This window comes from Sylvia atricapilla, chromosome Z (assembly GCF_009819655.1).
Source record: "Sylvia atricapilla isolate bSylAtr1 chromosome Z, bSylAtr1.pri, whole genome shotgun sequence".
In the NCBI taxonomy this organism is placed as follows: domain Eukaryota; kingdom Metazoa; phylum Chordata; class Aves; order Passeriformes; family Sylviidae; genus Sylvia; species Sylvia atricapilla.
In genome coordinates this window covers 45,883,407-45,910,085 of record NC_089174.1, presented here as the reverse complement: position 1 = coordinate 45,910,085, position 26,679 = coordinate 45,883,407, and the positions used below count along the sequence as shown (strand labels likewise).

The 26,679-nt window shown below is 47.0% G+C and overlaps 1 protein-coding gene across 6 annotated transcripts; it reads right to left on the bottom strand.

The window, feature by feature from the left end:
* Positions 1–25,929, bottom strand: TMOD1 (tropomodulin 1). Of its 6 annotated transcripts, none has more exons than XR_010745666.1 (11): positions 18,425–18,610; positions 15,834–15,997; positions 13,842–13,998; positions 10,369–10,488; positions 7,417–7,506; positions 6,837–6,967; positions 5,171–5,278; positions 3,469–3,612; positions 2,882–3,026; positions 1,745–1,810; positions 1–960 (listed from the first exon to the last, which is right to left on the bottom strand). XR_010745666.1 is itself a non-coding variant. In XM_066338460.1 (10 exons), exons 2-10 carry the CDS (start codon positions 15,951–15,953, stop codon positions 896–898), a joined length of 1,080 nt encoding a protein of 359 aa, XP_066194557.1. In that variant the 5' UTR covers positions 15,954–15,997; positions 25,853–25,929; the 3' UTR covers positions 1–895. The 6 variants fall into 6 exon arrangements, 4 of the variants coding, with proteins under 4 accessions (XP_066194557.1, XP_066194559.1, XP_066194558.1 ...); XR_010745667.1 differs by having other exon boundaries at positions 1,751–1,810; XM_066338460.1 differs by lacking the exons at positions 1,745–1,810; positions 18,425–18,610 and adding an exon at positions 25,853–25,929.
* Between the last annotated feature and the right edge of the window lie 750 nt (positions 25,930–26,679).

The following is a 26,679-nucleotide window of genomic DNA, read 5'->3' as shown; positions in this document are numbered from 1 at the left end:
TCCTAGCAGAACAAAATTTAATTAATGGACATGATCATTTGGACAAAACAGCAAAGGGAGAGAATTTGACCAGTCTCCAGTGAATATCAAACAAATACTGGACAAACACTTTTAACAATAGGAAACTGAAAGGAGTATGGAGTAGAAAAGAAGGTTCTCATTTGCTGATTAGTTTGGCCATCTTTGGGGGTTAGGGTTTGCATCACACATCTAAGAATGACTGTTTTCTTCACATGTGCATGAAATTGAAGGATATTCACCCATCCAAACCACTTGATTTTTGAGACTCTGCTTTATATTTGGTGGCCTTAAGTTCCATTTAATCAGGGGGTGGAGATCAATTTTTTTGTAAGAAACACTGAGATGCATTTGAAACAGCATCTCCAATTAAATGATTCGCAAATGTTGGTAAAAAATTGTAACTCACAATTCTTGAAATTAGCCATGTTTCCAGATGTTAGAAATACTTGTTAAACTAGTTACTCTTCTGTAGTTACTTGAGATCAACTTTGAAAAAAAAAATAAAGTATTTTTTTAATACTTCTATAATTTGTGTGAAACAATTGCATCTTTCACTCATGCATACCACATTCTAACTTTATGAAACACCGTGCAGGAAGTTTATAGAAAAATTAATCCCCATTAGCACTGGATTGTACTCTAAACTGAGGTTGCATAAAATTGACACATTGGATTGAATAGCTTCCAACTCTACAGAAAACATCAACAGTCCTACTGGATAAAATCTTCATAAAAACTAGAGCCACTATTAAATTTCAACTATTAGTGCATAAAACAGAACAGAGGCACCACAAATACTCTGTCAAGGCACTTATTGCCTTTAGATTTCCACAGTGTAGCACAGATCACTGGGAATGACCTCCATAACCAGGAACTACACTCCAGTTCTGCACTTGGGAAAAATAGGCCCATTCACCTCTGCAAGTCTTCTCTTCCTCACTGAAAAAGAAGAGAAAGAGGAGTCAGTCATGGCAACGGGATAATGTGGATGGGCACATTAAGGATGCCTTCACAGCTGTAGATAGGAGCTGAGAGATGTACTTTCTGCCAGGAAAGAAACAGGATAGTATCAGCTTTTGGATTCCTGCCTTAAGCAGCAGGCACAGCCTTACACAGTAAAATCAAGGAAGATGAGGTTTTCCTCCCTATGAATTTTAAGGCAAGTAGCTACAGAATAAGGCAAGTACCTCCCTTATTCTGCAGTTAATTATATTTCACAGTTTGTCTTTGTAACTGAACTTTGGTCAGTCCATCATCTGACTGATGGAGAGACAGCAGGAAACAGATGTCACAGTTTTTCCATTACTAGTTTTTCAAACTGAAAACCTGCCTTTTCAGAAGAAAAGAAACCCAAACTCTTCTTATCCTAAGCTACTGGGCTCCAGTCCTCTGATCATGGTTAACACAGCCAAAACAGTCTCATATCTAGTCTTAAAATTTGATTTACATTTCTTGACACCTACACTTGTGACTTTCCAAGAAGGTGTGGGGAAAAAAAAAAAAAAAAAAACCAGAGGAAAAATGTATAAAGAGGATGCAGAAGTTAGCTCATGAGGCTGAATATAAAAGCCTTCACAGTTGGTTCACACAGAGCATCTTAGGGAACAGAAGCTGTAGGACCAAAACCATATTCTGGTAGCATTAATTGACAGGCAAGAACACTGGAGTGGAGCACAAGCAGAGAGCTATTGCTGACAGGGAGGAAAATAAAGTTTTATTTTACTTATACATTGTCCAGATGTAGAGCTGAGATGCTTTTGCCAGAGACCATCAGACCGATGAACTCAAGCTGCAAACAAGAACCAAATCAGACAAAAAAATTGTAGATCTTAGTGGTCAAGGAGGCAAAATACACAACTCTTACATGGAAGGCAAGTTGTGAATTTGTCCTCTTAACAGTAGGAACAATCAAAATACTAGATTTTAAATCTTCGAGCTAATTTCTTTGAATGCCAGGTGCTGCAGAGTCATTAAAAATCATGCTCTGTACCAAAGGACAGAATATAGCAAGCCTTTCCAAGTGCAGTGCTCGAGTGACCAGGTACTGAATATATCCTTGAAGAACTGGCACATACCCCTGTGCTTGGCTGTGCTTCCTAGGAGCACAGTACTGGCTGAAGCAAGATGGATTTTTATTATTTGTTTTTAAAACACAACAGATTTACCATCTGCCTAGATATGCTGAGTACAGTGTGATGGGTGGGGTAGCTGCACTCAGCACTGCTCTGCTGGCCTGGTTTCCAGTGTTCTACAGCAGCCTGTAGCCAAGCAATGGAAAGGCTCTGCCATGTGCTTTGGCTGAAATGGCAGTTTGCAGACTTGCCCACATTTTGCTTCACAAGCACTTCTGATCACTTCCTTGAGGATATACAGATAACTCAAAGCTATGTGGCTTCCCATATAACCCTAGAAACAGTTCCTGTTTATTTTGCTGAAGGGGACAGGCCAAGTCTTAACTGCTGTCAAAGTTCAACTCTGCTACTTTTCATCTCCTTGTTAGAGTGGGAATGAAGCTGGGAAAGACATGTGGTTGGCAGGAATCACAAATGCTAGCAGCTCATAGCCCATGTGCCACATGCTGTATCACAAGCTCTACTGAACCACATCAGCAGCTCTTGCTATTTCTCAACAATACCCAGTGTTACTTGCAAAAAACACTGGCTGGCTGACAGCAGCTGCAGTAAGGAACCAGCTGGTGAAAGCTGCCTTCCTCCCTGAAGGGCAAAGCATCATCAGGCCCTTCAAGAGGCACATTCTAATTCATGCATGTCTTTAAGGTGAGCAGTTCTGCCCTACTCCCACCAGGAACTGCCCAAGGGACCCCTCCCATGCTTCCCAGCTTGCAGCCAGTCTGACTCACCCAGGTCGTTGTTACTCATCATGGCATTGGAGGCACGAAGCCGGGGACCTTGCTGAGTGAAATGGTACCCAAACTTCAGTAGGGAGGTGTTCTTTTCCAATATATTTGCGATTTCCATTTCTACTTTGTTGCCCAAGGGCTGACTCTTTTGAAAACAGAAAACAGAAAAGCAAGCTATTCAGGCTGGAGGGTGACTCAGAGCAAGGACTTAGAGGGAAGGGGTGGAGACTGCAGATCTTTCTCTGAACCTGTGTCCATTTCTGACATTGAGCTCGTAAAACAAACTGCTAGCCTGTTCCTGTACACATACTACAACTGAGAGGCTCCAACTCCTCCAGCAGACATTCCCACAATTCCTTTTGCCCAAAGACTTTATTTCTTGGACAGATTAACAGCTAATGGACATCCAGAGAAACCAGGATTTTGGTCTCTCAGTCAGCAGTCTCCAAGTTCCCCATAGCTCAGCTGCTTCAAGCTCTGGCTTTCTTGGGGAGCTAGGCTTGCCCCAGCCTCTGTATCAGGGCACACTTGGCTGCCCTCACAGGCCACCTTCACCCGACCAGAGCTGTCACCCACACACACTTCACCTGGTTGTCAATGCGCAGCTCCACAAGTGATGTGTTGCCCTCAAGTGCTTCAACAATAGCCAGGATCCCAGACCCAGAAATGAAGTTTGACTCCACATTCAGGCTCTTCAGTGTGCTATTGACCTTCAACATTTCTGCCAGGGCCTGTGGACAGAGATGGGAAGGAAGAGCTGGCAGACAGACAGGCAGAGGCAGAGCACCACAGGGCAACAGGGCTTCGGCTTCCCTCACCTCCAGAGCACTCCTGAAGGATCCCACATGCTGCCCAGTTTCACTGCCACCTAATGGAAATGCTCTTAGTGGAGTGATGGGGTTCTCTGCTGCTGCAGGGGCATTCTTAAACATAAGCATGCTGGAGGCCACAGCAAAACCTCACATGGACAAACACTTGGGGTTACCCCAGAAGGTGATAGTCCACACATGCAGCTGCCCTGTGACAGCTTCATCTCTCCCTCTTCTAAAGCCGACATGGTATGACAAGGATGCTGGCCAGCACTGGCCCTGCCTCCATTCTGATGAGTCCCTGCCTGCATTGCACAGGGTTGAGATGCTTCCCATTAAAACACGCAGAGAGAGGAGCATTTGTTTTGAACAGCAACAGATGCTCCACATCCAAGGTGTCCTCCCAAGCAGCATCACAACCATATTAATCATTTTTGCTTCCCTTGGTGGGCATGACCAGAAGGGACTGGAACACTCAGAATGCCCCAGACCTGATCAGATTATGTCATTTCAAATAAACTGCAAGAGAGGATCTATCTAAATTATGAAACAAAAGGACCAGAAGGTGATGCACACCTGGCAGGGCTGACCTGTACCCACAGCATTTAGCCCCACAGCTCCCCTATCCCAGCACAGCACCCCACAAGCTCTGACACAGCACCTGTCCTGCCTGCACAGTCTTTCTCCCCAGTCCAGAGTGCCTGAAGTAATTTAAGAGCAGTACTTGCTTTCCAGAAAATTTATTTTTCTAGCAGGAAACTGCTAGGAAACAGGTTACCCCTGCCTACCTCCACACACACAAGTGTGTGTGTGTGTGTGTGTGTGTGTGTATGTGTGGAGGTAGGCAGGGGTAACCTGGGTGACTAAGAGCAAAACCTGACTGCAATGGTGCTGGAGAAGGATGCAAAGATGCAGCCTGGAAGGCAGCACATCGGCCAAGCAGAACAACTGGCTCCTCTCTGCATCCCCACTGTTATCACCCACAGCAGCCAGAATTACCCATTATCACCTACAAAGGCCACACATTAGGAGATGGAGAGAGAGTCCTGCTTCTGCACATGTCTGCACAAAGAATGTATGAGAGATAGCGAGAGCAGATGTGTGTGAGGGGAGCAGCAGATGTGCACACCTTTGTACCAACATAAACAAATCTCCAGAGAGAGAGACAAATTGCTTTTAGAAGATACTGCTAGGACATCAGGACATTGCCCCTTTTCCAGGAGATCCTAGAGGATAAATATGAGACTGCATGGGTTAAAGGACAGCACCCTGAAACCTCCACAGATGAAAAATGAAGTGAAGGAACCAAAGTCTGTCCGTTGCTAGCTTCCACTAGTGCAAACTAGTCCACTGCAGAAAACAGCCAGAGGTGTGGGTTATGCCAAACACGACACAAGGTGCAGAAGCAGTCATTCAATAATGCTGAAAATAGAGAACAGCTCCTGTCACAACACTGGGATGATGAACTCACAGTACTTACAAAAGCAACAGGATCGTTGCTCCGGGTCCCAACTATGCTGAACTTCTTTACATACGTGTTGTTTTTCAGCGCTTCCGCAAAAGCTTTTAGAGTTGGTATGGGAATATTCTGTGACAAGAAATGCAGAAAGCATGTGTCAGGCCATCATCTGCATGCAGTGAGTGTGTAATACACGTAGAAGATACTTTTAACTTCTCACCAAGGTCAAATCACCAAATGCACCAAAGTAATTCAGGGAGGGGTTGAAAAATGTTTTTACAAATTCTCTTGCTATAACCATCGTGTTCTAAAGGAGCAATGGCAATCCCACTTTGTACTCTGCTGAAAACTCACTGCCTTGATTTGAAGCCACAACTCTGCTCTTTAGTCGCTCAGAAACTCAGCTACCTAGGAACACAGGCATTGTGGGGATGTTTGTAACCAGGATCTGTGAGCCTAGGAAGCACTGCTCTTGCACTCTCTGATTCGAATGGCAGCACTGAGAAACATTCATGTCATGTTCAGAGAAGTTCCACCTACGCGAACTGATCCAGAAAGGCCTGAAATTATCTCCTTGTAACACAAATCACAGACATCCCTGACTGCTTTATACCACATCTTACAGGCTAACATTTGCCATACTGTCTCAGCCCAGAAAAAAAAAAACCATGCTGCTTTTTCTGACTTCCTTCAAGATCAGTATTTTTCACTTATAAAGAACTTTAGATACCCTTTTCAGATCTGCAAATTTTCACCTAAAATTTTAAGTGGCATCCTTACCTTGGACTTCTTGCCTCACCGTTTGGATCCCACCATGTGGAATCATCTATACGCAGAGTCATCTGCAGAGTCATAACACGGCACCCAGCAGCTTAGAATCTCCACTGCCACTCCCCAGTTCCCCAAACCCCATCCCAAAGTGATGAGTTCAATACGCAAAAATAGTGCCTGCCTGCCAGATTCTCAGCCTTGTGTCCTTAAAGGATTGAGTCACTAGCCTGAATCAAATTCATTAAAGTAAAAATATTTCTGTTTTAGAAAGGTGTGGGTAGCAGGCAAAAGTGTCTTTGATGCATATGAGCAGTTAACCATGTTCTTGCTGTTTAGCTATATCATCATTTAACAGACCCCATGAAATAGAAACTTTTTTAGTGTAAGTGTCCCAAAGGCAACATAAGAAGTGGTGCTATGTCCTGACTTGCTTTCTACAAGAAGTAAAAGAGTCCACAGAAGGGAGGGGTGGGAGATAGAGACACCTGCAAGAAGGATGGTTTCTTCATATTTTCATGGCAAGTATCTGGATTATGAAACTTTTTTACTCCCACCATTTTATAATATACATCAACATTCCCTCCACCAAATATGCCTATCTAAATCATTAGAGCAACCTAAAATTACTTTAATCAGACAGCCAGTTTTGGGTCTCCCCAGACTACCCTCAACACAGCTCCGTTATTCCAGGCACTTAGAGGAATCCACCTGCTACCAACCACAGACCTTTGTCCCACAGCAGGAAACAATCCACTCTGCTGCCTACAGTGGAGATGGGGAACACTGATGTTTCTTGTCTGGCTACATTAAATGTTATGATACTGCTTTGTGCAGCAAAACAGACTCAGTGTCTACCTTCTGTGCATCAGATACTTAGTCTTGTTACTAAGAGAGGAGAGTAGAAAGTAGCAAATACCATAATATTGTTAAGGTTGACTTCCTCAAGGTCAGGATCATTGCTTTGTATTCGTTTCAGAGTTTCCTCCACATCTGTTGAGTTTGGCTCCTCATCAGGAACTGGTTTGTACTGTGTGGGTTTAATCACACCTGCAAGTGAAAAACAGTATGTGAAAATGAAAACACCCTGAGTAGCACTATCCTTTCTTTGAGTATGTTCCTCCTCTTCCAGAAGTGGAGAGATGGAAGCACCTCCTAACAAACAGCCATGGCATGTGTAGCCCCTCCACTGAGGCCACCCCATACAGGACAGCCAATGCCTGCTGCTGTGTGCTGTTAAGGTCCAAATCTGGGTGACAGAAGGCACACTGCCTGCACAGGGCTGTCCCTTGGGCTGCCCTGGCTCCAGGATGGCAGCAGGGAAGTGGCTGAGACTGCACTGGCTGGCACAGGGCAAGGATGCACCAGAGATGCCCCCAGCAATCACAGGCTGCTCTGCCGTGCACAGCTCTAACCTTCAGCCTGAAAATAATCATCACTTTGCCTCTGCTAGCAGCTTCAAAGACAAATACTGCATCCTGCTAACATAAATCACTTACTGTTGAGGCCTTCTTTGTTCACAATGGTGCTGCTCCCCAGTGCCTCATAGTACTGCTGGTTACTCATCAAGGTGTGCATGCCAAGGATAGCTACAGAAACAGGAGAACACGACTTATTGTAGGCTCCAGAGCCAGGAAAAGACATAGCACACTACTTTTCCCTGTGCAAGCATGTAAAAACATAGAAAGGGAGGACAAAGGCCTCCAGTTGACATAAATATACAACAGTGCTCCAGTGTTCCCTTGTTTATTCCAGAGTAGCCTGATCCATAGGAGAAGAGGAACATTATCTTGTGGACAACAAACATTTAATGCTTCCCAGCAGTCTACCTGACTCAGCATCACATGAAAATAATAAGACAGTAAAAAAATAAAAAAATTCCATTGGTAGGCTTTAGTAGAAGTGGCCCAGTCCAGCAGGAGCCTTCACATCCTCATCACCCTTGCTCGCTGGGCATGTGCCACACAATTCCACAGTCCACTTTTGGAGAAGAGCTGTGCCCCACATGGAGCCAAATGAACCCCAAGGCAGCAAGGAGGTGACTGTCACCTGAAACACAGCAATGCACATTGTGTCTTCACTCAACAGCAAACTGGGGTGGTGAACTTGGTATGTTTGGAAGGTGACGTTGTGAGAAGCTAAAGCTCTGCTGGCTTGGTCAAAATGTAGAGAGTGGTGGTGTGAACACCATTCAAATGCTGTAAAAGCCCAAAAGACAAACTCAGCCAATTTGTGTCTTGCAAACTCAAGACTGCAAAGCCAATAAACAAATGTAAATTGAACCGTGTCTGGGGGCTCTGGTGAAATTCCTGGTAGCTGCAAATGACCAATAAGAAACCAGTGGCTAAGGAACTCTGGGGTGAAGAGTTTGCTTCTAAAAGTATCCCTGCTACACGCAGAAAGATCAAGTTTGAAGATAAATTGATTTTTGAATCAACAACTTTTTTTTTTTTTTAATAGCCATATGGCTTTCTAAAGAGAAATGCAGACACATGAATACTTGTTAAAACAGACACATCTGAACAAGTCTTGATCTCTGGAGAGACACAGTGGTGAAAATAATGTATTTCTCCCTAAAATCCAAGCATGCCACCAACAAAGGCACTTCTAAGATTTGGCTGGCACTAGCCTGTCACCATGTTCTGTTGCTTTGGCCAAGAAGGGCTGGAATTTGCAGGAGAAAGATATCCTTGAAACCCAGCACAAGAATAGGATCTGCTATGATGACAGCTCATTGTGACTCCATGTCTGGGTGGCCCAGGCTGGACAGCTGGCAGCAAAGTGTCAGTGTCAGTGAACTTCCCCATGGCCACCAACACATTCCCAACTGGATCTCACAGAGCCAAGCAGTCTCCATCTGACAGTCTGAGTGAGGTTGGGCACTTCAGATTTGCTTGTTTGTATTTTAGCTGATCCTTTTCTCTGTCATTTTCTTGCAGATGAAATTTTCAGGAGTGCAACATAGCTTGGAAAAGTAATTTGCAGGCTCAGCATTTGGTAACACAGAGAGTCCCCAAATCACAGCTTATTTGGACAATAAAATCTCTCCAGCAGCCTGGAGTGTCAGTATCTGGACTGCAGAGAGAGGCAAGGATCTGCTGTCATGACTGTGCCTTTTGGGGGCTCAAGTTTGTGTTGGTAGACTGAAGTGACCCACTCTAAGTCTGTGCTTATGGTGTATTCTCCAAATGAACTCAAGCAGAATGAAGGCAACTCACCTCTGTCTCCCTCACCTGACCAAAGGCATGGGCACTGTTCCAGGGCTACTGGGAGCCGCCCTCCTGGCCTTGCCAAGGAAGGGATCCAACACACCACAGCTCACAATGATCCCTGCTAAACAGGCAGGAGCAAAATGAGCTCCTGCTGAATGAATCCTGCTAAGCAGGCAGGAGCAAGGCTGTCACTGTCAATACTGAGACTTCAGCACAGCTCGTATCACATCATTGCTCCTGCTCCCACTTAAGTATGTTCTCCCAGCAACTGCAGAACAAGCTACCCTGAACAGCATTTCTGTGGGACAATAACTGCTGCACAGATCTGAAGCATAGGAAGTCAGATTTCATAGGATAGGGCTTTATAGGACTTGAAGATCAACAGTAAAAAAGCAAAATCCAAGCAGAGATGCAATGCTTGGCCAGGGTACATATATTTGGGAGCCTTAGTATTTGGGAGCAGAAAGACATTTGTGAGCCAAAAGATGGTATTATTAAGTAGAAGATGTCTAGTTGGTGTAGTTATTTTACAGACTTTCTTACAGACTCCCAGCAAGAAGTATACTGCTTGGGAGTATGGAAACCTGAAGGAGACAAAAGTGGAAGAAGAAGCCAGCATTACTGAAATATCCACTGACTGCTAGACCAGCAAAGCACACATGAGCTTCACAAACCATCATGGGGTGTCCATGTGCTCCTTTTCCAAAGCACAGAGCTAAGTCCACACTATGGGCTTCAGCAACATACCAATATTGTCTGACCACACAAATCACAAGAAATCCACCACGTAAAATGTGTTGAAAAACCTCCTTAACCACCAGGCCTGAGTGTCCACTGAAAGACTTCTATAACCTGACATCCTTTAACAGGTTGCACAAGAAATCCGCATTCTCACTGGGTCTTCTTGACCCAGTTTCCTAAGATTTGGTTTGAAGAAAGCTGTACTCTTGAATGGACAGGCTGGAATTAGCAACAGTCAGTGGTAGAGACAAAGGAGAAGACCAAACCACACACTGTTCCATAGATAAACCCTTCTTCTCCCTCCTCAGCTTTGGTCTACACTCCTGATTAAATCACACAGGCTGAGAGTAACTTTTTTTAACAAGTAAATAAATTATGTCAGAACTGACTGCATTTAGATAAACAGCAGAAAGTCCAAAGCTCATTTCCCACAAAAGAACAAAATAACCCCTAGAAGTTGAACAACTTGCACCCCCAATTACTGTGAAATTATTTTACCAGCAATGTCACAGAGCTCTGCATCAGAGGCATTAGCAAGGGCTTCCTCCAGTTCTGGCTCCAGAGTCACACTTTCCAAAACAGGATCCATCGGCTTCTGCTTGGGAATCCAAGCTTTTCCTACAAATGCAAAGTGAGGTCACTTTCAGTACAGCAACAGCACCCAGTACACAGCTACCCTTGCAGACGCATTTCCATGCCATGAGATTTGAAACATAGAAAGGACAGAGGGGGCACAAGAGAAAAATCAGAAGAGAAACTGAATCCCTTTCCATGAGCTTGGTCTGAGTCCTGCTGTGATGTGAACGGAGAGGCACCTGCAGAGCTCAGCCCTTCCACCAGCACAGCATCCACAGAAACCCAACAGCACACTGGTACAAGATCATGGCTGTTCAGAGCACAGCCCTCAGAAAGCAATGCACAGCCTGACCCTGCAGGTCCTCACTTGGAAGGCTGCACAGAAGGGGTGAAGGCTTGCCAGCACTCAAGAGAGGCCAGTAGCCTGTACCCAGCACTGCGCAGGATCAGTCCTGCCACCGAGACACCTCTTGCTGCTAACTCCAAGTGCATGTTGGCAAGGCAGAGGGCACATTAGTCAAAAGAGGGCAGAAAGAAGGTGGTGGAGGGCTCTGGCAGCAGGCAGAGACAGCACTTCAGTGAATGCATGGGATGCAAAGAGAAGCAGGCTTAGGGCAGCTGGTCTAGCTTGAGCCTGTTGCAAAGAGCATGCCAGATGGAGGCCCCTGTACTTTATCTGTCTGGACAGCAAAACACCAAAAACCAGACCTATTTCCTACAATTCAAAGATGCAAATCCAGAAGTCCAGCTGGTAATGAAAACTTGCCATCGTAGCTGCTTGCTCATGACCATTTGCTAAGGAGGGTGCCTACACGAACAAGAGGCTGGAGCTTTGAAGGCAGTGATGCTCCCTGCCAGTCTCCCATCCCATTGCCCATGGCCATCACTGGGCAGGCCACAACCCTTTCTCTGCTGGAGCAGGCTGCATCCCAGGAGGCATGGGGCAGTGGACAGAGTTAATGGCCCTGCACAGCTGCTCCCAGCTCCTCACCGCTCATGCTGCAATGGGCAGCAGATTCTTCTCAGAGGCAGAATGAGTCAGGTCTGGGATTTCACAACACGGCATCCACCTGTGACTGCCCTAAAGAAAAGAGAGAGGCTTGTGATGTTTTAACATTCCACAGCAGTGGGCAGTCTGCTGGGTAAATCCAGCATTGCTGGGACAGGGGTAGGAGGGCTCTGGGAATATTTTGGAGCAGTCCCCTCCCCTAAAATAGTCCTGGATCACTGCAGAGATAGCGACTGCAAAAGACCTGGCCTAGCATGCCAGCCAGCACTATTTTTGTCACCTCCCTGAAACCAGAGTCAGTGGCACCAAAAGGGAGAAACAATCCTGGTGCTCAGAGATATGCAGAAAGGGGCTAAATTTAGCCTCAAGGAAGAAGCAACTGCACTCAGGGTCCCCTGGGACAAAACTGAGGCTGCCATAAACAGCCTTTTGCTCCCATCCTCTGCCTGTGTGCTGCCACTGCGACAGAGGGCAGGAATCTGCCTCCTGGGACACAGCTGCTCTTGCAAAAATAGGCAGAGTGTCATGTGTCTGCACAGCCAGGCATCTTCTGTATACTCAGCAGCAAAATGTCTGTCCTGGCTTGGTGTGGAGATCTGGAATCCCCCACCAGATGCATGGCTGGGTGAACTGTATGTACTATCTGGTGTGTGCAACACCAGCAGGGAACCAGAGAAACAGGGCAAACTTAATTCTGCTGTCATGCTGTAACTCCTCCTGACACCTCAGTGACATCAACATTTCAGGGGTTTAATTCTAGTTTAATTTTAGTTACCTAATTTCAGTCAATTTCTAAGTTTTAGAAACTTTTTGTATCTCAGTCCTTTGTTACAAGACAGAACTTTAAATTAAATGGTGCACACATGATGATGACAGTGCATGACATTTTATGTCATAACACAGTATGTCTGCACACCCCAACTCCCACCCTACCCAGAATCACAGCCAGGGAGAGCACCTCCCATGGCAAACCAGTAAATCACCCTCTAAACTGCAAATGTGGCAATTTATTTACAGCTTCACAGCTGTGAATATGTAATTTACCATCTCTGGCTCACAGTCAACGTAAGTAGTGTCTTCTCTCAATAGCATGTTACAAATTAAATTATGTTTAATATGTCTGAGATCCCAACAGACTGAAGCATTACGCTACAGATTCAAAATGCTTGAAATACCTCTGTTACCTGCAGAACACTGCTTCTACCTTCTGGGCTAGCCAGGTGGTTAAGCAACACTGGACTGGGGCACATCTGAAAGGTATCAAACCAGTCTTCCTAAGAATACTCAATATACTCATTCACTTCTCTCAAGGACTACTTTTTTGCCCCCAAATCTTAAAATACCACTTCAGGTTTTATTAAATGAACAGATTTTACACAAGCTCTTTTTAAGAGAGCTATGTAGGTCAGTAAGGGGGCACCTTTCAGAAAGACCTCAGTCAGAACACATGCTCATATGCCCATATTTTCATGCACTTCTTTTTTCATACTGGGCAACCATTAGGATGAACAGCACACAACCAAATCTTCTGCTGCAGGGGGATCACAGTACGGAGGGGGACACAAGAGCTGAAAAACGCTGCTGAGAAGCTCCTGGAATGCAGAGGCAGGGACTGACCAAACCATGTCCCATGTCACATGATATTCAGAGTTCTGGCAGGAATGGAATAATGGGTCATATATGAGGAGAACAGCAGAAGATGCCAGAAGGAGAGGAAAAGAAAAGAGGCAGAGGAAAACCCCCTGCTCACACCCCCTTTCTCAGAGGAAAATCCCTCACCCCTCAGGGCCATGCATAGCAGGAGTGCAGCAGCTGCTGCAGGGTATGGTGCAGGAAGACACAAACAAGCAACCTGCAGGAGACTGGGAAAGAAGGCCGGGGTTATCAAGAGATGAAGAAAACTAAATGGGAATTGCTGGTCCCCATCACAGCTGTGGGGAGCTGTGGAGTTTCTCTGTGAAGAGAAGCTCATGGAGTAGGGGTGAAGTGTGAAAGTATATGGTGAAACATGAAGCTTAATATGAGGAGCTCACAGGAGAACAGGAAAAGGTGGAACAAGAGAATACAGCAGATGATTTCTTTCCCTGAATCTGATATGCATACATTGGCATGGGGGACGGGAGAAGGCTGCAGAGTGGTACAGTTTCTGTCCCGCATTTAAGAACATACCAGGTGGTGCCCAAGTCAGCAAGCACAGGGACCTCTGGGGCATACCCCAGTTTATCAGCCAGCCTGGGCTGGGACTAGACAGCAGAGAGAGCAGATTCATCACACCATCAGTGTCAAAAATAAATTTTATCAACACAGGTCAGACATAGCCCTTTTGCTGTGCACCCACTGTGCCTTCATTCTGATGAACCCAGCATGGTGCAAAGGATGACCATACCTCTCTTTTCACCCGTGAAAGGAACCAAGTCTTCTCTGTCTTTAATGTCCTTTGCCTGCTTTTCTAGGTGGGCCATGAGTTCCTCCCTTTTGAATGGGCCAGTTGGTGGCTTTTGTGTCTGATCCCGCTGCCGGAGCCCTGCCGGCAGCAGTGCGTTCTAGACATGGAGGTGAGAAACACAGGTTATCTCTGTAGATCCCAATCCCCATCCATCCATCCCCCCTCTACACTTCCCTCATGCACTCTTCCTCCACATTGCTGGACAATTTGCTTCTCACTGTGCCGAAAAGTTATCTTCATACGGCCCCACTGATTCCCACATCACCCAAGACAGGTGATGCTCCCTCCCCTCTTCAGTTTCAAACACTGCCCAGTCAATTTTTGTCTGCAACATCAGCTCTAGTCCTTTCTTTCTGGAGGCTCTCAGCCATCTTCTCCCCACTATACTGAGTCTGTCCATGTGCCCACAATGCCCCATGTGTCCCAACAAGAATCAGTTCTGTTAAATCTGATGATCTTTCACAGAGCAGATCAGAGAGTTGTGGTGGTCTCTTCTGCCTTTCATGATCCATCACAAAACTACAGAGAGGGTCTCACAGGGGAGATCACTTGGTTGCAGAGCAAAACCCCTGTGAACCTCAGCCTTTTTTTCAAGCTGCCTCTTTGTTATTCAGTCACATAAGCTGCCATGGGAAGTTGGTTGGTGCTTGACACATACGGCACGTAAACACCTGCTTATATTTAAATATAGAACAGCCTTAATGCAGTAAGTAAGGCTATTCCCAGATTTGACACTAAGCGTGTTCTTTAAAGCTTTACTGGGTAGAAGTCAACATTTACTTTGTAAGACATCCAAGGTGTTGCTGAACAACACACAGACTTTTCCATGCTTGCCTGATAAAAGTAGTTCATTATAATTTATATCTTTATCAGTGAAAAGACTGGGAAGGAAAATTACTAATGGAAGCAGTTAGACCCGGGCAGCCCTGGAGGGCAACAGAGAAGTGTGTGAATTGCACAAGCAGGGAGGCATAGGAGACAGCTTGCTTCCACAGGCCTCATGCTGTGAGAGGCAACTATGCAATCTTCAAGCAGACTACACCTGCACTGACAGATGTCCATAATTATTTTACCTTTCTTCATCTTTCACAGAATGCTATCTGACTCTGTCTTCTGAGATAGCTGTAACCAGCCCATCAGCCCATACACTTAATCCTGGGAGCTAGCTTGCTAGCTTTCAAATATTTTCCTGCATTGCAATTAAAAATACCGATGATGCAATCTACACCACCCATCATTTACTCCAGAAACACTAACTGCATGTTGCAGGAACAATTTCTCACTTGGCAGTGCCCAAGCTCCTCGAGTAACATTGCCGTAAGCCAAAGGCCTGCCAGTTGGCTCTGCACATCCCCTGCAACAGGACAGTGCTGGCTCCAAAAACCTTTCACCAGCCTGGCACCAGCGGACCCCATGATTGCATATGTGCAGCTCCTGCTGATGCTAGGAGGTTGCTAAAAATAAACTGCCCCACTTTTCAAGACTCTGGGATTTGGATTTCTGCCTAAATGGAGGAAAATACAGGCCATTTGAAGTTTGCTACAAAACCCCAAACTGAAACACCAAAAATACCCTAGAAAACCTTCAAACTAAGCAACCCACAAAACATTCCCTCCAAGGTGGCCTGGTCAGAAACAGAGATCTGTTTTCCACAGGATTACTGCCCTGCACCAGCACTGGCTCATATTGCTGCTGCAAGTCACAGTTGCTCGTCACATCAGGAAAAGGGCAGGGACACAAAAACAAAGACACATGTACACTATGCTTTCAGTGGCAAAAAATTCTTCTGTCTATCTTCAGCCAGTCTCTTCCACTCCCGCACCAAATACAGGCACTGCAAAGGATCCCACTGAAATACAGATTACTAATGCAGCTCACTCCCCCATAATTACTAAGATTCACCACTTAGCATCTCAATTAAAAACTACTTACATCAGGATCCAGCTCTTCCAGTTCATTCTCTAACTTCCTGAGCTCCTCCTCTGTCAGGGCTCCAAGGATCTGATCTTCATCTAGGTCTCGGTATTTTTCTAGCTCCTTTCTGTAAGACATCTTAGAGGAGTCTCGTGGATCTCACTTCTATGCTGTAACAGAACCTGATATGAAAACAAGAAGTGTTAACACTGAACACATGAAGCATGATGCTGCAGCCCACCTGGCTGGGGAACACTGAACACCCCAGAGTTGCAGATTTATGCTTAAAGCATGGCTGATTCCAGAAGATTGCTCAGGGCCCCCATTCATATCCTACACACACATAATCACCCATGGACGTGAGAGCAGCGCAATTCCGGCAGCAAACTGCCCCCTCATGGATTTAGGGAGCAGGACTGAGGAAGTTCTTTGTATAGGACCCTGGCTAGGGATATCTTTCTGCAAAGCAGTGCTAGATGTTAATGAAGGCATTTATTTCTAGGCATTTATTTCTTTGAAGGACAATAAACCATAAGTCATAAAGTACACAGCTCTCATGTCCTTACAAGGCCTCAGTAACACCACCCTGCACATGGCACTCCAGATAACATTGCTACCAGATGGGAAAACAGATTTGTAGCACCACTGAGTACCTCTGAGCCCTGAAAACCTCCACAAGACTACAGTGCTTGGCACTTCTTCCCGTGTTTTAAAGCCACAAGGAGATCAGGAAGCATTATCCACTCAGGTTCAGGAGGCTGCCAGTTAAATGTGCTATTTAGTGACCCACCTTTCCTGAGACAACACATGTTTGCACTGCTGCCAGCTAAGCAGCTGACCTGTGTGCTACTGCATATAATAAACCAATCCTTCAAGAAGAGAAGTGAATGGTCTATCTGGATAATCCCTGCTGACCCCAAGGTTTGGCCAATGTCTCCTAATATAGCATGCCATACACAATCACATGCATGTACTGGACCCCTGCAAGCAAAAAGACCAGAAAGACAAAGGTCAATGTGTTTAAAATATGCAGGTGGGTTAAAAGTACACTCCGCGTAACACACAAAAGCATATCCAATCCTGCTCTTTTGCTGACAGTCTCCTTCTACTCCACAGAACTGTCTGTACTTTTTTTTTCCGGCTGTTTCTGCAGAAAACACTGAGTCTTAGATAATTTAAAGTGACTTTTCCTAAAGTTTTAAGTGACATTTACATAAAAAATAACAGCAAGGCCTGTGTATTTTTTAGGGATCCAAACATCCTTTGAGTTTCTATAAATGGTCTCTTTTCAGCTCCTGTGGAGCATCAGAGCCCTACCCCGAATCATATCTCTCTAGCTTTGCTTGTCCCCTCAGGACAGATTATGCTCTTATGATCACTCTTCATTAGTGGAGAAGTTTCTTTATGCTAGTTATAACACAGCTGCTGTTCCAGATCGGAAAATTATCTTTAGCTTGGTCACAAAAGGGCACAGTAATGCACACATACTTGCTCAACAGTAAGCCCTTAAATTTAGAAGCTGTCATCTTGTCAGACGTTTGGTTCCCCACTAGTGTGATGGTAATTCCTGCATCATTCACATTCCTGCCACTCACCACTTACGAGGTGAAGTGTGAGGGGATGGTGCCTTCTTGATGGGAGAAACTGCCCCTGAAGCTCCCTCAGCTCGGAACTGAGAGGGTGAAAATCAGCTTTTCATTGGGCTGATCTGCTCCAAGATGTGGGCACTGGAGCCAAGGGCAGCCAAGAGGGTGGAGAAGCAGGAGCCATGGGGCTCAGTGGGTCTGGCTGAGTGTGGTGGAAGGAACCCCACACTCCTGTGCTTCACCAGCACCCTGCAGCCCTCAGTGCAGGGCTCCCTGTGCTGCGAGGCTGGTGGGAAGCAGCCACACACTGGCCAGCCTATAAGCCATGTCCAGAAGCTCAGCCCCTGCAAGCCTGCCCTTCCTGCAGGCATAGAGAAGGGCAGAGCCTTTACTGCAGTTACCCATGAACACTGATGTGGGACATCCTAGAAAAGCAGCCTGGACTCAGATCTGGATATGTGCTGTGCTACAGCAACCTTAGATTGCAGTGCATGAGCCATGACTAGCCTATATTTCATATGCCATTATGTAGTTTTGACCATTCTGCTGTGGAAAGAGCTAGAGCTAGGGCCAAGCAGGAAGGCAGAAAATAACCCACCCCAGGCTGCTAAATTCTCTATAATGGCTTAAAATACCCACACCTGCCACACACATGGCAATATCCGTCTTGGCTACATAAGGACAATTATTCCCAAAGGCAGCCGCCACAGGCCCTTCCCAGGAACATAGGCAAGACTGCAAGCTGGGGCCTGTCTGGGACCAGAGTGCAGCCCTGCAGGGTGACCTTGTTGCTTCCTTCCAGAAGGACAGAGATGTCAGCACCGAGAGGCAAAAGGCAGGACAGACATGGGATGTCTGTGCACACAGGCAACGCTTCTGGAAAACGCTTCAGGTTTCAAAGCATCTTGCAGAGATATGAAGCTGGGGCTGCATATAGCAAAGGCCCTGAGGGTTGAAGACAGGTGCAGAGCCTGCTGAAACGTAGCTGAAATCCCTGTGGGGAGAGTTTAATTTGCTACATACCCAAAGAGAGGTGTCGGGGGGCACAGTGCCCTCCCAGACTTGCTGGTGGAGCCACGCAGCGCTGGCACCTCGCACATCTCTCAGAGAGCATGCTGAGAGGACTGCTCGTCAGGAGCACCAGCCTTGCCCATGGCACCAGGACATTCTGTACTGCTCCCCTGCCCACAGAACCAGCCGTTCAGCATTGTGTCCTCCAGCACAGCCTCCAGGACCAGTATGTTCGCTGGCACTTCCTTATCTCCACATCCCAGGCCTCTTCTACCCTATCTTGCTAATGAGTGCTGGGAGAAAGAGCCCATCTGCTCTAAATGGCAGCAGGACTTTGAACTGCCAATGGTAAGAAAGTAGGTAAATTCTGCCTAAGTGTAATTGTTTTCATTTATACAGAGTACTGAAACACCCACCACCACAAACAGCTCTCCCTGACTTTTGCCAGAGTACAAACATGGTTTAACGTAAGTCCCTCCTTCACCTGAGCTCAAACTAAACAAGATCCTTCAGCACAAATTGAGTTCTCTTTTTCACTAACCCTATCACTCTTCATACAATCAACTAAGAAAGCATCACAAAAGAATATAAATGCAATATATAGATACTGCACAGAACTGGCACTGTTGCAACTTTAAGTCCTCAAAACATTGAAATTTATATAGACTACAAAGATAGCAAGGTATTAGGTTCCTTTGTTCAAAGTACTTGTCAGACACATGGGAAGACAGACCAAGCACTTGCAGCTGTAAAGTCTGAAGAGCACACAGTTTAGAATGCACAACAATCATTAAAACTGTTAAAGGAGAAAAATTTATTAGGATGGGTACAGCCCCCTGCAGCACCATGACCTTTTTGGGGTGCTGAAACCTGAGAGCAGCACTGACATCTGCACAGGGAAGCGATGGAAACCCATCTGAGGAAGTGGCCCACGTGGGCCCACTGGGTTTCACCCCCAGCTGAGGGCAAGCATCAGCACTTGGTTGTGCCCTTGAGGTGGGAAAGTAGAGGGGGCAGGAGCAGGGCAGCAATGGGCTTGGGCTTGGGCTTAGGCTACAGCAGGCTGCCCAGGGAGGCTGTGGAGCAGCATCCATACCACCAAGTCGAAGGGTCTGCTGGATTATCCCCCCATGATCTGACAGCCACAGGAAAAAAGAGCAAACAAGGAAGAACTGGGTAAAGTGACCAGGACAGGAGCAAGACAAATTTCAAGAAAATACAAAAATGACACAGTGAAAGCCATGGGTGCTGTGTCAAGCACGCTGCGTGACACACCTGGCGCACATTGTGCCAGGCAGCCCAGTGCCTCCCTGTACAACCTCCCACATGCACCAGCATGCCAACACCATGACAGCACAGATAGCATTTCCTCCATGCAAAACACAGGGAGAAAGAGCAACTAACCTCAGCAAAGATGCAGGGCTTTCCAGGGATAAATTCTGTTATTAATCCAAGCCAACCCTGCCACCGGGAGTCTGTGCAGGCTGCTGCATGCAGGCACATGCCCAAGGCTCAGTATGTGGGAGGCTTTGGGGCATCCCTGGCCACTACCACACCCAATACCACCAAAGGCAGAGGACATCTGTGTACTCTGCCACACAATGAGAGTCATGTCTGAAGAAATTAACATCCTTGCCCCAGACAACCCTCTAATTTACCACAAAACCTTTTCTGTGCTCTGAAATGTGAAAGCAGACCATGGGGTTTTGGGATAAGAAGGTAACCAAGCATGACCAGCATAGCTATTGATGATTCTTGAAAAAACTGTGAAGTTTGAAGGCAGAAATCTTTTCAGGATGAAAGCTGTATTTAAGGAGCAGTGAAGGCAGGAGTTCACATAATGAGGGATGGCTTGCAAACTGTTCCTGTTTGACTCACCCAGGGTTTTGATTTATGACTTTTTTTACAGCTTAAGTATAAATCTGACTTAAAGTTCAGAGCTATTATTTTTGCAGTATAAAAACAACAAACTAATATCAAGCATCCCCTCTGTAGTTGCTACAGTCATTTTTTTTTTCTTTTCTTTTTCTTTGATGTGCAGCATAACTTAAAAGATAAATGCCAGAGTCTGGGGGGTTTTTGATGGAGGAGCTATACAAACCTCAAGTGACCATTTCCTATGAATTCAAGAGATGCTAGGTACTTTCTGTGTGTACACTTAAATTTCAATGAGTCTCTCAAGTGCAGATTCAAGATGCACGCTGGGCAGATGAGAGGAACAAATCACCTCTAGCTTTTTTGTAAGTGAAAACTGTCTTATGCAGTCAGTCCTCTGACAAACCCCAAAGCCAGTAGCTAACCTCAACAAAATCTCATTCAGGACTCAGACCCTAATTTCTTGGGAAGATGTGCATGCATGCCAAGGATCTGTCAGCCTAGAGATCTCCTTTGGCTGACAGTCAGGAAATGAAGGAGAGCTGGGCCTTAGTGCTCTAAAGCAAGGTGGGGAGTACCAAAAGTAATTGTAGAACAGGTAGCTGTTACACACCTAGTGCTGGAGCAGGCACGGTGAGGATGTAGAGATAAAGGAGATCAATCCACCAAAAGGTGAGTCTCTGTTGATTCTCCCCTCCTGGGACAACTTTCAAACCCTGAGCTTGCATCCTAACATAATGGAGTGCTGGTGACTCCATGGTCAACCCTGCTTTTTAAATTACTGGGCAACCAAACATAACCAGTTCCCTGCAGTTTCAGGAACTAACCGACAAATTACAGCCAGATCCAGTAGCAACAAAGGGAAAGATGCACATCAGCACTTAGATGTGAGACCACATCTAAATATGTGAATCTATGTGAATTGCGCAAAACTCAGCAGGAAATCACAGCAGAGCAGAGGAGGAGCTGGATCCATCCCCAGTGTCATCCCACAGCCATACACAACAGAAGTCTTCACTGCTGGGTGCTTGCTATCACAGTTTACCCTGTTGAGGAGGGAAGTCAGTGCAGGTGTGCTGGTATAGGTGTGTCTCCTCCCAGCATACAGGTACAAAAATCAGACCTCAGCTCCACAGTCCCTTCTCTCACAGACACAACCAGAGGCCAGCAGTGGCTTTGGAAGTGACAACATGCCCTGCACCTGAGGCACAGACATTCAAAAGTTTACTCCACTTCAAATGAACATTGTTCTTCTTAAAATGAAAGGTAGACAAATGCCTAAAGCCACTCCTTTAAGGTAATGGCCTCCTGCACATTTCTGTGGATCCCTTTTCAAGCAGGTGTCATTTTCTAGTCAGAGATGAAAGCATCATTTTAACAAGCCATAAACACAGACTCAGGCTGCAGCATCAAGCACTGCTCTGCAGACCTGTCTGGGCTCTGCATCACCACCTTGAATGCAGAAAATGATGGAAACTCTTGTCAAAACAACAAAAGATTTTTGATAGACTCAGCTCTGGGCTTGGAGTCCAAGCTGCACTAGAAAGTGTCTATCAAGGAGACCCATGTGGGACACCCAGAGGACCCTTTGCTTTGCATCACTGAGCACGCAACTGGATGCTGCATGCAATTTGATGTCCTCTAATAGAAGATTGGTTTTTCCAAGCTAAACAAGCAAAGGGAATTGGACTTATTCAGCCTGGAGATAGGAAGGCTGCAGAGGGACCCAGCTGCAGTCAGTCACATACTGCCTAAAGGGAAATTACTTTTAAAGAAGAAAAAAAAAACACAAATTCATGTCCTGAATGAGGAGAGTGGACAGAGAAAAGACAGAGGATGCTCCAGATGGTGAGAAGTTCTGCCATGTGAGATGTAGAAAGCCAAGAACACACTCTCATTGCTCCAGGCAAGTCAGCCATCAACAAGAAAGACTGAGGCACTCTCAGCCTCCCTCCAAGAGGCCCATCCTTAAAGGAAATCCAACAGCTGATCTGCTGTTCCTTCGGGAAACTCAGACTTCTCCAAGGAAGATCTAGGTTTCCTTCCACCTAGCAGCTGTTAATGTAAGACATCCTCAAATTCATATTTGAAAGAAAACATCTGGAAGAAGGCATTTTGGATCTATCAAAGCACATGACTTCTGACTCTTGCAGTGACATGCCAGCCATGCAGAAGACGTAACACTATCTGGAGTTACCGTCACCACCCAAACCCCTGCAGCAGTGAAGTTCAATAGGCCAAGACTCACTGATGATGCAGCTTCATTCCCATGGATATCCTCATGTGAGAACTGACATTCTCATCCTGGCACTTGATCGCTCCACAACAAACAGCTTGTTGTCTGAGGTCATGCACACACTAGGGAAGGCTCCTTGTGCTCAAGCTAAGTGACTTCTCCCTTTATCCACTAGTGCTGAGGAAAGTCTCACACTGCTTGCACTCTTCTCAGTCTCCTCAGCTCAACCAACTCAACCCGATATCCAGAGACTGCCTCTATCTCCAGCCTCTCCTCTTGTCAATACTGCAGCCTGCAAGCCACACAACTCTGCACTGGTTCTTACCAAGTGGTCTTTCTCAGCAGCAAATAGCCTTGATGTCAGGTGACCAGGCCAAGATCTGCCAAAGCCCAAACACAAAGGCATCCCAGCTGTATCTCCCCCACTTTACATATTTTTAAGACACGCACTTGTAAACACAGTTATGTGTCCTTCTATTCGAGTGAGGTTCTCTCATGCACCTGGCATGCACTCAGTTGCTTAATTACTAATCCCTGTGAAAAGCATGTGGGCACACTTGAGTCATTAGTGACACTGTGCACCCAGTTCCTGCTCTGTAACTTGAACCCTTCTACTTGGAAGCTTCACAGCCAGCACAACCTCCTCTGGAAAGTGATCCCGGGTTTCTTGCCTGAGTTTCTTAGTCCTCAGATAGTCATCCCTGTTTCTGTGGCACACTCTGGTTTTGCAGAAAACCTGAAGGGTGCATTGTGAATATAGGAGCAGAAAGGCTCTTGCCTTACACTGAGCAGTGCCTCAGATCCTTAGACAGGCAATGGCCATGTCCTGTAAAAGAGCCTTGCCAGACTGTCAGAAGCCAAAGCACAGTAACACATCAGTGTTAGAAACACATCAGTGTTAGTAACACATCAGTGTCTGCACATCCCAAACCCACCCTGCTGCCAGTGTAGCTGAAGCACAGGAAATGGCAGTGAAATGCCCACCAAGGTGCAGATAATAAACCCCAGACAGGTGGAAGCTTAATTAACACCAAAGCAAAATGAGCACTGTTCCAGCAGCAATGAGTATGCCATGTACAGTGTGCACCAAATCTGAACGAGGCAGTTAACAGAGGTGAGATCCTCACACAATCATGCCAGGCCTGCAGAAACAAAGGAACCAGCTTCAGCTGGGAGAGCTACCAAACTGCACTGAGGATTTGCAGACACAGGCCATATGACGCCAGAACCTCCCTACGTGAGGAGAGGTCTGCTGTGAGCTGGGGATGGCTAGAGAACCACTGAGCCTCCCATTGTGCTGCAGCCGTGTGCCTGAGAACATGGAGACATTTAGCACCACAGAGTCGTGGAACACAACTTTATGTCTTGTTTCTTCCAAGACCCTGGTACTGTTACCAAGTGAAGATATTTTGTCTACAGGTCCCTGCCTTAACAGAGAAGTGAAGGCAGTCTTCCTAGCTCATGACGTGCCAATGACTGTCGGCTACAGAGAAAAAAAGTATCAGAAGGCAGACCACAGTCTCCTTTCCCCTAGCTATGCTTTCACAAAAACCCCACACACCTGAAGAAGAGTGAAGTAGCACACAGAAAAGTACAATAATTCATCTGCAAACACTACATTTAGTAGCACATTGCTCTGGGGAATACAAGCTACCCATCTGGCAACAGAGGATTGATGCTTCTTACAAAAGGTTAATTCAGGATCTTTTGTAAACATAAATCAAATGGTCCTTTGAAAGTAAATGAAAGTAAAACTTGGGCAAAGAAAATCAGTAATGAGATAGACCAGATCGTTTCCATGTATGTTTGACTTTACCTAATAAACCAAGGGGGGTGTGGAGCAAGCAATGTACTTCCAATATTATGCAAAACCACAGTATCTGGAGAAAAGGCAGCAGACCATCACAGCTGACAAGTGTGTGGAGAAGAGCAGGATGAGTCAGACTGGAAAACAGTGGAATGCTGAAGGAGGGGTGGGGGAAGTGCCCTGACAGGGGGAAAACAGAGACTTTGAAATGAGAAGCAGTGAGCCTGTGATGCAGTGTGCTTGTTGTACCCAGCTGTTTGTACATTACAACAACAGGTAGAGAGGCTGTCAAGAGACAACAGTGAAGACATTTCTGCCACACTGCAAAAGCCACTTGGCTCTGGGCACCGCAGTGCGAGCAAGATGGTGTTTGGCTTTAATGTTGCAGCCCAGCTCCTGCTTTCAAGAGGGCAAAAGAGCTCACTGCTATAACCTGAAGTAGGAGTTAGCTGCACAAAAAGCTTGTCCAGTATTTGCTGTATCAGATAGTCTGAGAAAAGGTGACGCCTCTCAGCACAAATCTTGTCTCTTTGATGAGAAATGAGGAAGTCACTCTTCACTCCTGCACGATCTGGCAGGTATCACATGAGAAAGTATTTTTTAAAAAGTTAAAAACACTTAAACCAACCTCAGTCACATAGCTGAGCACCCTTCTGGCTCAAGGCCCAACACCCAAGGAAAGTTGTAAAGCAAGTAGAAAGGACCTCCACATAAGGGTAGAGCAGCTGGCTCTGAAGGGAGGCAGAAGGCAATGGATCCTACCCAACAAACCATCCATGACCATTTAAAAAGCAAACGGCAACAGATGAGCACACGGCTGGGGGCAGAAGCTGTATCCATCTGAGTGAAGAAAGGTTATCTTTGGGATAGGCATTCCCTTTCAAGGCAGTGACTATTTCAAGCTGAAAAAAGAGGGCCAAGGCAAATACAACACACGGCCTCAAGGAACCTTTTCCCCCGCTAATTTCCAATTTTCCCTTACAACAGCAGCACAGCTTTCTATCGATCCATTATCTGGAAAATCACCTCCTAGAAGAGCTCCGGATTACAATCAAGCAGTAAAAAAGAACTCTCGGTGCCCTCTGCAACGCGCTCAGGGCCGTGCAGAGCCCTCTCCTCTCACCGTGCCAGCACCCCCGATCCCCGCCGGGACTTGCCGCGGACACGCCGGGGGCTGCCATCCATCCCAGCGCCTCCGCCGCGGGCCTCCGCCTGCCCGCCGAGGGGCACGGCCGCCCGGAGCCCGGGGACCCCCGGCTGCCGCAGCGCCCGCCGCCGGCTCCGCGCATCCCGGCGCAGCGCTCCCACCTCCGGGCACGGCTCCCGGCCGGCAGGCTCGTGTGCCGGCGGGCAGGCAGAGATGCAGGTAGGCAAGGAGGCACCCAAGCAATGCCCTTTCCTGCGCGCTGCCCGGACCGCTATATAGCGGCGGCCGCTATTTCTGTCGAGCCAGGGACGCCCAGCGCCGGCCGAATAGTCTGCCCCGATACGGGCCGGGCCCGCCGCCCCTTCGCCCGCTTACCGCACCCGTCCGCCGCGCCGAGCCGAGCCGTGCCGAGCCCGGGCGGCTCGTCCTGGCCGCGCCGGCTCCGCCGCTACCGGGGGCGGGGGTCCGGCCCGGCCGCGGCCCCGGCCGTCACTCAGCGAGGGCCGGCCCCGCCGCCCCTCCCGGCCGAGAACAGCTGCGCCCGGCTCGGCCCCCGCCCCGGGCCCCGCTTTGGTCGGTCCTTACCCTCCGCCCGCACTCGGGATGGCAAGCGCGCTCCGTCCATCCCCAGGGCAGCTGAGAGGCGCTGCGGAGGGCGGCAGCAAGGGTAGCATCTGTTTCCAAAGGGTCTTCCTGATTTTAAACATTCGGACACGCTGGAACTTGCCTTTTGGCCCGTGGCAACTTTCTTCAGAGTGCCGAGCCAGGTGCTTCGGCAAACTGCCTCTTTGGGAAACCCCACAAGATGTACGCATCTTCTTGGGGATCCAGGACGCTGAAAAGCACCCTGAGGCTGCGGCTGGAAACTTTCCTGGGAGGAGTGGTGCAGCACTGGGATGGGGGAACAGGGAGGCCCCAAGGCTCAGCCAAACCAAGTCACGGCCACCCAGGCCCTCTGGCTGCACGGCTCCACTACCGGCACTGCTGGGGACCTGTAGCTGCAATCATGGACACTTTATAAAAGCTACTTCCCCACAAATGCCATCTGTGTTAATGCCTTACTTTACTCCCTGTCAGTTTGCCCCATACCTCCAGCAACAGCCAATTCCAAGTCTGCAGTCAGCCCAAGAGAGCTGCCTTCCAATTTTGTGGTATCAAGTTTTAACATTGCTGCCAAATCTCCTTTCCCCTATCTCACCTTT